A 12,091-nucleotide genomic window follows, 5' to 3' on the forward strand; every position below is an offset into this window, starting at 1 on the left:
GCATTGTATGATCTCATGAATAATTGTTATAATTGAGTTTATATACATTATAATCCTTTGGTTAAACCTTTAGTATAATGCATTAAAACACATGACAAACAACCAATTTCAGAAGTAACAATGAATCTGCAAATGAGTTACAATTATTTCTGACAATATATAATGCAGTATAACATAAATTATGAATATATTTATAATGCATAATGGCTTTAAGTAGTGTTACCGTTTATTCTTTACAGGTTTTTGTTGATTCAACCAAAAAGAAAAAAAGAAAAACGTACCGTTGAAATGTGCACATGCAGCCACACACACTTTGCTTGTGTGACAAGTCTTTTCCAAGACAGTATTTTAATGAAGGCATTTTGAATTGAGAATGTAAATGTGCAATGTATGTCTCCTTTGATGTTACCTTTGTTATATTGCATTTATTTTAGTCGCTAAATTTCTTGCTATAGTCACTTTGAAGAGACACAAAACAATGCAACAGAGTAGCTCACAGCAAATGAGCAGATGCCAGCTTGTTCTCTTTTCTTGGTTGAAACGGGATGTAATTACAGGTTGCACAACAATAGCAGCAAAACCCTGTAGAGTCTCACATAACTAAACATTTTACATATCTCTGTAATTAGAAACCTGGTTAACACTCTTTACATAGCAAGAAACAATGTGCAAGCTACATCCCTCTGCCAACTATGATTACATGCAGTAATGCATCGCAATTATCCTTCATTATGTACATCAACATACGCATGTGGACCTGGAAGAGGGCAGCCTATTTTAACCCTCTTCAAAGTGCTTACTTACCGATAATGTGTTTGCTTATTTAAAAGCGCTCCAACAAATAACTGTTAATGTGAGGTTAAAGCTTACGGGTTGTTGTGCACAGTACACTTCAGCGCTGTCTTACGACGCTATCCTGGTGATCGCGGAGGCGTTCCGGTACCTACGCCGCCAGCGGGTCGACGTGTCCCGCCGAGGCAGTGCTGGAGACTGCCTGGCTAACCCTGCCGTCCCCTGGAGCCAAGGAATCGACATCGAGCGAGCTCTCAAAATGGTACACTTTCCTTTACTCATGCATGATTCGTTGAGTCTTTCAGCTTTTACGAAAGTAATCTCTCAATGTTTAATTCAGATGGTCAGAGTCATGTGTCCGTATGATTCAGTCGTGACACATTCAAATGCATTCTTACGATTCAAAGCAGAATTGTTCTTTTACGGGTTTCTGTATTTTAGGTCATTCCTACAGTTTGGACTCTCTATCATGAAAACACATACTGACTAAATATTTCAGATTTCACATTTACATTGAGTCCGTCCACCCTGTTACATGACATTTTTACTGAACAGGGTTGGATGTGTAAAGCTTATGAAGCCCATTATTAGCTAGAACAACATGCTAGCATTTAGGGAGAATTTTAATAGATGTGTATAATATATATTTTTTAAATATTAACAACAATATTCATGTCCAGTATAAATTGATACAACAGGGCAGACGTTATGTTTTACGCGATAAGTCTTCTAAAAATTAGTAAAATTATGACTGTGTTAGGCAGGTGCAGACAGACAGACAGATGATCAGGGTAAAAAAATTACAAATGCAGAGTTTAATAACAATCCAACAGGTAACACATACATAAAGTCTAACCAGACCGGACAAACACTGAGTGAAGGCGAGGAACTTAAATACACACGGTGATGAACTAAATGACGCACAGCTGTGATGAGGATTAGTGTCTATGGGAACTGATGAGTGGCGGGAAACTCAAACAAAGGAACACATGTGACTAATGAAAACTAACTAAAAGTCCATGAAAACGAAACTAAGGATAAACACAATAGGCTTTATGCCACAGCTTCACTACTTCCTGAACTTCAGCCAGCCCTTTGTTTCCTGTCTGTCATTATTGGACAAACTGATTAATCCAGGTGTGCCTGGCCTCAGTAACAATAATCAGGCACACCTGGATTAATCAGTTTGTCCAATAATGACAGACAGGAAATAAAGGGCTGGCTGAAGTTCAGGAAGTAGTGAAGCTGTGCATAAAGCCTATTAACAAGTGTAACAGACCGAATCTTACTTTGTTCATGGGCTGCGTTCCATTCCACTTTTAGACAAGCACTCGCGAACTTCCCTAAGCAATCCCTCCCGCCATTTTGAAGTGCGTTCCACTTCGTAAAGTGGACGAGGAGAGTTTATATGGACAGACCCTCGTCCCCTCGATTTTGACCGAGGAAGAGAGTCTACTCTGATCAAGCTGCTCTATATCCCACAATTCAACTTGATTGTGACTTCACAGTAGCCTGGTTAAAACCAGGCCCTGCCAAAGCGTCATAGAAAAATCATTTCCAGAGGGGCGTCACCAACGGACGTCGCGGATAGACCTAAACCCAATCAGAGCGATGAAGGAGATGACGTATGCAGAGCGGTGGAGAAACATCTCCGAGTGTTGTTCTTTGCTCGGTTTTTAACAAAAAGGAAACGTCCAAATGGCTTAAAACAGACGCGATAGCTGATTCGAACGAGTGATGTTCGACGGCGGCATCCATCTTTGTAATGTAGGCTACAAAATCTGCTTCAAAATCCCAGCGCTGTCGTCATCGTGTAAAGCCCGCCCCAACGTTTCTGATTGGTGCCTCGATTTCGACGGATTGGAAATGGGCTTGAATGAGCTCTTTGCCAGACTAACTTGCAGAGCAAATCTAAATTTGCCGGAAGTTGTCTGGGTTTTACCAGGCTAACTTCACAGCAGATCGCGCTCAACTAAGGCTAGATCCCAAATGGCACACTTCATGTGGACTCGCGGTCTCGTTGCCGTAAATTGCGCGTGCTCGCCAAGTGTACGGGTCTGTGGGGTGTCCCATTCGGCATTGCAGCGCTCAGAAGTGTGCTCACGAGCGCCGCCTTTGTGCCCTCGATGTGGACTTTGGCGAAGCCCGCACTTTCGCACCCTCTACACGAGTTACTTACCCAGGAATCATTGCGAAGTTGCGCACGCCCAATCAGATAAATGAGGGGAGGAGTTTCGTGGCTATTTGACTGTCGGTGGCATGATGTCATCAAGCCTGTCCCCAAAAGACACTCTCGCGTGGACTCGAGGCCAGCGCCCCAAGTGTGAAGGTCCACAAGGCCGGAGTGTGCCATTTGGGATCCAGCCAATAGTGTATGATATGTTAATTATTTTGAGATTTAATCACATAATACTTGTAGCTTTCATAGTCAAAGTTTATACTATTGATATTTTTTTTGTTTGTGTAATTTTATATTTCTCCAAGCTCATACAGTACCTATAGGATTTGATATATTTTCTCCAACAACTTATATGCTTATAGAACGGTGCATAAAACAACTTCATAAGTAAAAAAGGGATTTAAATAATGAACCAGCTCAAATTTGTGATCAAGGGCTTTGTACGTCTCATTTAAACCTCATTCACGAGTTCTGCCAGTAGTGGGCACTCGTGCAACGTAAGCAATGACACACATTCGAGTCCATGAGACGAGGGAAGTTAGCGAGTGAAGGGCATGAACATTTGGAGTTGTTTTCCCTCCAAGGACATTCTGTCACTTCTGCAAATGTGATTTAGGGCAAATAGCACCAATGTAACAAGGTGGACTGGAGTTGGAAGGAAATAAACAAATTTAATGGTTTTACACATTTAAAAAAAAACAGGTATCACAAAAAAATTTATGTCAAAGAGAATACGCAAATGTGTATATACTAATACTCAAAATTGCTCATTTATAAATATATATGTAACCATGATTTTAACTTGAAGCTGAGAAAACATGGAATTTTGAGTGATTCAATTAATATTTGTATTCTTACAGTGTGTACTAATTAGGAATTTGTTGTGTTAATTGGGGTACATCTATACATAAAAAAAACATGTGGCGTGAAAGTTTACATTTTATGTAAAATATGCAGTATTGTTTCTTGGGGACATTAAATCCTCCAAACTGTAGGAATGACCCTATTGTTGTTGTTGTTGTTGTTGGCAGGTCCAGGTGCCAGGGATGACCGGCAATATCCAGTTTGACAGCTTTGGTCGCAGATCAAACTATACTATTGATGTTTATGAAATGAAAATAGGGGGACCAAGAAAGGTAAGTCAGCAGTAAATCTGTCCATTTGCTGTGTAAGCTCACTGAGATCAGTGCAAGAACTCAAATCATGGTCCATTTCAAGACTTCTATTCACTCGAATTGATGTTTTATGATAAATAGCGTTATAGTTGTAAAGGGGAAAAAGCTGCACACAACAACAGCTGTCTTATCTAGGAAGGGAAACAGATTCATTACCAAAATGGCTTCTGTTTCTTAGGTTTGAGGTTATATATCCTAGTAAACTTTTGACAGATATATAGAAATAAAGTCAGAGAAAATAGACCAAAAATATTAATGACTAGCACTCCACTGCTACTAACTAACTAGAAATAGCATGTTGAACTTGACACTCATGTTTGATTTGATTTTCACAACCATTAAGGCTAGACACCACATGTAAATTGATTTCACCATACTTCCCCAGTTTATACTGTACATCACAGTACATTAAGACATTTACATTCTGTATAAAAAGTTTTCAGAAAATATAGGTTTTGATATGCAAATTATCTCATACAAAAATAATGCTCTAATATGCATACATTTCCAGAACAAAAACCTGAACATTAGATAAAGCAATCTCAAAATTTTTGTTTCATTTTGTTTACATATTAGAGTTAACTTTTTTTACTGATGTGATTTTGGATATCTCTTTTTATAACTCCATAAATCAAAAACATTTTCACCATGTGTTAGGAATAAAATGTTATATGAATCAAGAACAAATCCCTCTGTAAAAACCTTCAGAATATAAATTTGGTGCATGAAAGTGCTACTTCTTGCCTGTGGTGTCTTGCCTTAACTGGTTGCAAAAGAAGTTGCTTGGACAAGCCCTCCAATATGTCCTAACTTCCAGTTTCAACAAGAAATACAAAAACAGTTCATCACACCACTGCATGGGGGTATTTAAAGTGATAACCCAAAAATGATAATTTTCCATAATTTACTCACCCTCAAGCCATCCTAGGTGTATATGATTTCTTCTTTCAGCCGAACACAATCAGAGTTATATTAAATAATATATATGGGCATTGAATAGCACCTGAGTTTTTGAAGCTCCAAAAAGCGCATCCATCCATCCAGGCCCGGTTCTACGGGTCAAACACGCTCAAACACAATCAAAAGCACCCTCAGTGCATATTTGTGTTAGTGCTCTGAAGAATGTCAAACGTATCTATTTACAATGTGTTTTTGCAGCGGTGAGCAATGTAACCACTCACAGACATAGTTGTTGATCTCTTAAACGCAATGACCAATCAGAGGTTTTTAAGTTAGTCAGAATCCACTCAACGTGACTTTTATTCAGCGCTGAGTTATGCTGGCCTTTGAAACCTCTCATTTACAAACAAAGTGTAGACACAATTAGTGTTGTCAAAAGTACTGACTTCGGTACCAAGTCGGCTACAATGACCAACGCTTTAAAAACACAGATACACATAGGAGCGTTTGAAAGCATGTGGGTCCCTAATATATCCACTGATAGACGCCTGCTTTCAAACGCTCCCGTGTGTATCTATGTAAGCACTCGATGAAGACAACATGTTTTTGAAGCATTGATCATTGTAGCCAATCAGAGACATATATTTTGAGTGAGTTAACACAATTGCCAATCACAGACATATATTTTGAGCGCGTGAACACAATGGCCAATCAGATGCGTTAAAGAATGCATTCAACAGCGCTCAAAATACTGTGGGGGAATGCTGGTATCGTCACATTTTTTACATTTCAGTACAGACATGGTACCGAAGTCGGTACTTTTGACAACACTTGACACAATGTAAATAAGAGGTTTATGGTGAATTGTTGGCAGCTAAGCCATTACAAAGCTTGGAAGAGCCAAGATATTATTTAATATAACTCTGATTGTGTTTGGCTGAAAGAAGAAAGTCATATACACCTAGGATGGCTTGAGGGGGAGTAAATTATGGGGTAATTTAAAATGTTTGGGAGAACTATTCCTTTAAGGCCACTATTCACAAACAAAATAGTTTACTAAACCAATGACCTACTGCAGCTTGAATCAACATAACCAGTATTCATTAGCTTTCCTGTGAGCTAATAGCAACAGCCCTTTATAAAACACAGGAACAATCTCAGTGAAAAAGAGTAGTTTAGCCTAAGGTTAGATGGGGTCATGGTCGGTAAGGAGACGTACATTGACAGTGACTGTCAGAAGTGATGTACAACACTGTGTTGGACCCCTGTGCAGTGTCACCTCAGTGATGCCCTAGTGGCTAGTGCTATGCTAACGGTTCTGACACATGCCACTCAACCACTAAACAACTCAAGCATATAACAAAGAGAAAACGCACTGCACCTTTTGATAACAGAATGCGCTAAGCAAAACCCAGTTGAGTTTTAGCTAAAGAGAATTACATCCAAGAGTAACTTCCAGCTTCTGCATCCCTGGAAATTCCACCATCAATTTTTTTTTTCCCATTTAACAAATGTCAGCCAAGAATTTGCCTTTTTTGTTTGACTCCAGGCAATAACCACAGCAGCACAGAGACCTAATACTTTTTTAATGAGCACAATCTTATGAGAGCACACATCCACAACAGCTCCTTAGCCGAGCAGAAGGGCTGGGGCTGGGGGTGGGGGGGTTGCTAGTTAGCATTGGTGCAGTAAAAATATCTGTTGTTTGATAATAACATGAACGTTTTCCCTTTGCAGATCGGATACTGGAACGAGTTTGAACGCTTTGTTAATATAATGGATCAGCAGTTCACCAACGATTCCTCCTCAGTGGAAAACCGAACAATTGTGGTCACTACTATTATGGTACACGCTCCATGACGTTTTAAACGTGTCGCATATTCTGCCCATCAGGGTCATGGTGTTGACTCCTAGATTGATACATTCTGTCCTGGGCGGGTAGAAGTACATTTCTTTTGTGTTGCTTTCCATCCACTCATTACACGTTGAAACAGTCGAACGCAAGGAAAAGCGGCGCATGAGTGTTTCAACTGTATTCGTGTGGGTGTCAAAGCATTTTGATTTTCCATATATCAGTGGCCTGTCGTAGCAGTGACATCACAATAACGGCATTAGGTATGATGGTTTTACATTGACATCATCAAAGTAGACATTCAATGCATATGTAGGTAAGACTTGTTTCCACTCATCAAGTAAATGGTCAATGACACATGAGCTAGAACAGCAAGCTAACGCTTACCGCACCAAAGAAGGGTTCGATGGTTTGCCTCTGGCAAAGTACAAGCGTATTTGAGCAAGGCCATGAATGAGGCCTTTGCACAGATCCACTTTACATTGACCGGAGGACTGCTCAGTGCTGACGTATCACTTCATCTCCCGCTGTTAACAACGTTAGCTTTAGCATCAGCCTCCAATTGGCGAGGCGAATACACATCTCTGAGGAATTCAAATCAATGCTCACAACATCATCCCATGTAAAACAGCAATCGCTTGTAATTGTTTTGTTTCACCAAAAACCAAGGTCAATCTTTCAAATGACTTGGATGTGAGCAATTAAACCAGCAGCTGTCGGTTATTCCATCAGTGGGATTCAGGAGGAAAACAATCGCACAAAAGATGAGGTGAGAGGATACATTCAGCACAGAACAAACAAACCATCGCTAACCCACTGGTACCCTAATTGTCTCTGACTCTAATGGGATGCGTTCTCTCTGCGAGAAGCCATATTGTTTGGTAATAATGATGTGCTTAAAAAAGCAAGCCGCTGCCGCAGTGTTTGAAATGGGGGCGAAAGAGAGGATAAAACCAGCTTGCACAATTTTCTTTGTTCAATTCTGTATGTCGACAAAGTGCTTTTGAGTTTGGATTCTAACGACGGCTTTGTTTTTTGCTTCCCTACTGAAAAGACCATATTATATTGTGTTTTTGGATGCTGGGCCCCAGCATGACATGCTGGTGTGCTGGTGTAAATAGCTAAACCAGTTCGTCAGCCAGCATCACCAGAATGACCATGCTAGTCGACCTGTGCTGGTCCACCAGCTAGAACGAAACAGCAATACCTGGCATAAACCAGCCTGAAATTCATGCTGGCGTAAGCTGGTCTTTTTAGCAGGGCTATGTTCAATGTTCTTTCTGTTGGAATGATAAAGGCTTCTGGCGCATATAGGTGCAACGTGCTTGAACAGAATCAACACTATGATTCCTCTGCAGTCACTGCCATTTACTTCATGAATCGGATTCCTTTTCACTTCATACGTTCTTGCCTACCTCACCTACCTCACCTACCTCACCTGTCACCCTCAACTTATGCCAATGCATCTCAGACCCTTGGGATATTGCACCACGGCCATGTGTGTGTGTGTGTGTGAAAGAGAGAAGCAGAATCGAACCTACTTTTATTTGTCTCCAATGCTCTTCGTGGTCTCAGACCTCGTTTACACCTGATATCATCCATTTCAAAGGTTTTGAGCCCAAGACCAAGATCAAAACTAAACCTCTCAAAGCACAAACCCAAACCAAGGCCCAGCCATCTAAGAACCAGGCTGCCAATTGTCAATGAACCAAAACAGAAAAAAAGGGTGAATTTCTAACACTGTGATTTCTTGCAACTTTTCTGTAGCTACTTTAAAAGATACCGTGCCAACTTAAGAGTTATATAATTGTTACCTATAATGATAATGCTGGAACTCCTAGAGTCCCAGATCATGACCAGGCAGAATGTATGTCATTTCTTGAGATCTCAAGACCAAGAGTGCAAGATCCAGACTTTAACTCTCAGACTCTACGCCAGGTGTAGACAACAATTCGTCTCAGTTGACCACTCGTGATTGGATCACCTGAGACAGAGGTTAATATCAGGTGTAAAGAGGGCCTTAGAAGGAGCTGGGCGATTAGCTTTCTGACTACGGCCACATGTGGATCAATGTCCCGCAATTCCCTGTCTGCTGCTTCTGTCGTTCCTCTTGTGTGTGTTCCAGTTTGGTGGATTATGTGTGTGAGAGAATGGGTGGGTATGAATATCCCAGCATGCCTGCATGCCTGTGACTGATAAGCTGTTGGTGGGCTCTGGTGCCTGTGACACCAGACAATGAAAGCAATAAGCAAAGATGGTAATAAATGAGTGTGTGTTTGGTTAACAGGAAGCACCATATGTGATGTACAAGAAAAACCACATGCATCTGGAAGGCAATGACAAGTATGAGGGCTACTGTGTCGATTTAGCTTCTGAGATTGCCAAACATGTTGGGATTAAGTACAGACTGTCCATAGTCATGGACGGAAAGTACGGCGCCCGTGACCCTGAGACCAAGACTTGGAACGGGATGGTGGGTGAACTAGTCTATGGGGTGAGTAGTGGATCTCGCACCTTTCCTTGTCTCTTGTATTCATGAACATTGCATAAATGATATAGAGAAATTGCTGTCAAATAAGGCGTTGGAAGAAGGGAATTGCCTTTTTGTCTTCCGTTCATGGGAAAGAGCGTGGGGAAACTGACTGGAAATGCCTGGGTGTCATTCAACTATAACTGCAGCCAGACAGTGCGGGTGGCGACATTGTGTCTTAAACATGCTCCTTCCCAGCATGCACTGCTTTGCTTTCCTCTCTATGCCGTTGGATCTCAAAGGCACTTTTCACAGTGCGTCCAGGCAGCGCGCCATTTTTGCATTTGTCAAAGCGCTCCCCTGCTATAAATGGAGGAAAACCCAGAGAAATCACTTCCAATTCCCCGAGCCGACATTCAAGAATGAAGACCATATACAAAATGCATGAGGGTTAGGCTACCTCATCTGTTCAATTTCCTTACCATCAGCCAGAGAGATTGCCTGGTTTTGATGTGCAAACGTTGGAAATTATACTCAAATTATTCTCAAAAAAAAAAAAAAAAAAAATTTGCATGTGGAGATAAAACGAAAAAATATCAGCACCAGGGAACCGTCGAGCATAATAGTGGCCGGCTTTCAGCTCAGATAGTCAGGACCGACGTTTCTCAGCCACGTTTGACCTTTTGACAAAAATTGTATCTGATTTTGCAAGTCTTTCAAAGGTTATCTCACAGAATGGCCTTTCTATATATAGTCATCAATGCTAAGCTTTTTCTTAATAGCTTGTAGTGTAGCGAATGACTTTTTCAAAAGCGTATAGCTTGACTGTAGTTTAACCGCTTTAGATTATGAGCAGCTCGGGAAGCTACACTTTCAAAATAACTTCCCCAACACTGATTGATACTATAATCATCTAATCAAATTATAATCATATGATCCACTCCTGTCATCTCTTGACTCAAAGTTTCCAGACAGTATTGACAGCTCTGTGCTTTTATAAGGCAAATGTTGTTTCTACAGCGTTCGTGGATTTGTTGTCCGTTACTTGCCATAAGCAGATAAAAAAAGTAAATGAATCCTCTGGGATTCTTCTAAATGAAATAAGTGGATTAGTTGACATGGAAGTGTTATTTCATCTCTTTATTTTTCTTTCATGTTTAATCAACAGCTCTGCTTTTAATATCAATTGGATTTACCTGTGCAAGTTTGTAGCAAATACATAGCTAATTTCAAAGCTAGAAAGACCACATGCGATTATTTATCTAGCGTGCGGTAGACGTTGAGAGTTTTGAGGCATTTTTCTTCCTCGCTGATAAATCACTTCTGGTAGACTCTTAATTAGCTATTTATATGCAAATGATTATATGATTTATTGAGACAGTACACCGGAGCTCCATTCACTACAACCACAAGATAAAAGGATATTAATATTTGTAGAGGCGTTTTATAACCAGCGTTCACCTGCAGAGTTTCCGTGACCTTATACTTCCTGATTGCATAACTAATGTCCTCCTGGCTGAGGACACATGTGAGATCAAATCTTTCACTGCCTTTTTATTATATGCTCATGCTAGAGTGCCTCTGAGGATTATGGGAAGTGGACAGTGGCTGTGCCTCATATCTGCAGCTCCCACAGCAACATTATGTGAAGCATGAGAAGGGATCCTGCTTGATCTGATCACGCTCTGTCTGAGGCCGATACAGCAGCGTAGGGGTCGCAGGAATTAGCAAGACTCTCGCTATCTAGTCAAGTGAACGCTCAGCTGTCACTTCTGCGCCACACGGTCAAAAGCCTGTTCTGTTATGCCTCGCATGTGCTTCTCTGAGACAGTGAAAGTCCTTTTCCTGGTTTCCTTCCAAACACCAAGTCCTAAGAAAACACAAAATGTCCGCCTTTCGAGCTCTAGATGTAATGTTCTGTGGCAGATATGATTGATTCATCCGAATGTCGATATAATGTTCCCGGTTCAACACAGTGTGGACAACATCTGATTACCCATAGAAAACTATTGAATCTGTCCTGTCTCTCAGTTTGTGAAAACAAAAAAATGGTGCTTTAGTGCACTAATCCCTGTTTTGAAAGTAGTGCCGTAACATCCAATTTGTCCAAAATCATGTGATGATTATATAAACACAGAAACCTTGGCATGATACGTGCAAAGATACAGCAAACTCCACCAACTGGAATTACCAGACTGTTATATGTCTACGCATGATTTAATCATGTACATCAGTTTGGCATGCTAAATGCTAAATAGTGATTTATTGAGTAAAGCTACAAATAACTTATTCATGTTGTACCCACTCTAAACTTGAGCAAAAGCTCCACACTTCAGCATAAAGGTGAAAATATATTCTATTAAATGACAAAAGAAAAATCAATGCTGCTATATTATTATATTAAACGGTTATATATTTTGACATTAGTGTCATCTTGCTCAAAAATCCCAGTTTCAGTTAATGGCAAAAAAATATTCATGTATTCCCCCCAAAATATAGATCAATTTACAAATGTAAGTGGATTGCACTCAATGAAATTAGGCCGTCACAAAATGATGGATAATTGTTTTACATTAGCTTATTTTTTTTAATTAATTAAAAAGGAAAATTCATTGTACCCCACAAACTGATAAAATTGTTTTAACCAAAAATAATATTTCTGTGTATAAATCATGGTGCTAGACAATTCAAATTCACCTCTCAATTATGCACCATTTATTTCT

At 40.2% G+C, this 12,091-nt stretch overlaps 1 protein-coding gene across 4 annotated transcripts in view; it reads left to right on the plus strand.

Moving 5' to 3' along the window:
• The window catches only part of gria3b (glutamate receptor, ionotropic, AMPA 3b), a 180,644-nt gene that overhangs the window by 121,125 nt on the left and 47,428 nt on the right, over positions 1-12,091 (plus strand). For all 4 annotated transcript variants that reach the window (XM_056265210.1, XM_056265211.1, XM_056265209.1 and 1 more), the window contains exons 7-10: positions 887-1,054; positions 4,003-4,107; positions 6,784-6,891; positions 9,186-9,392. In XM_056265210.1, coding sequence (XP_056121185.1) covers positions 887-1,054; positions 4,003-4,107; positions 6,784-6,891; positions 9,186-9,392 — 588 coding nt within the window. The remainder of the gene's footprint in view (positions 1-886; positions 1,055-4,002; positions 4,108-6,783; positions 6,892-9,185; positions 9,393-12,091) is intronic.

Source organism: Rhinichthys klamathensis, unplaced genomic scaffold (assembly GCF_029890125.1).
Source record: "Rhinichthys klamathensis goyatoka isolate OS25496 unplaced genomic scaffold, OSU_Roscu_1.1 h1tg000230l_1, whole genome shotgun sequence".
Classification (NCBI taxonomy): Eukaryota; Metazoa; Chordata; class Actinopteri; order Cypriniformes; family Leuciscidae; genus Rhinichthys; species Rhinichthys klamathensis.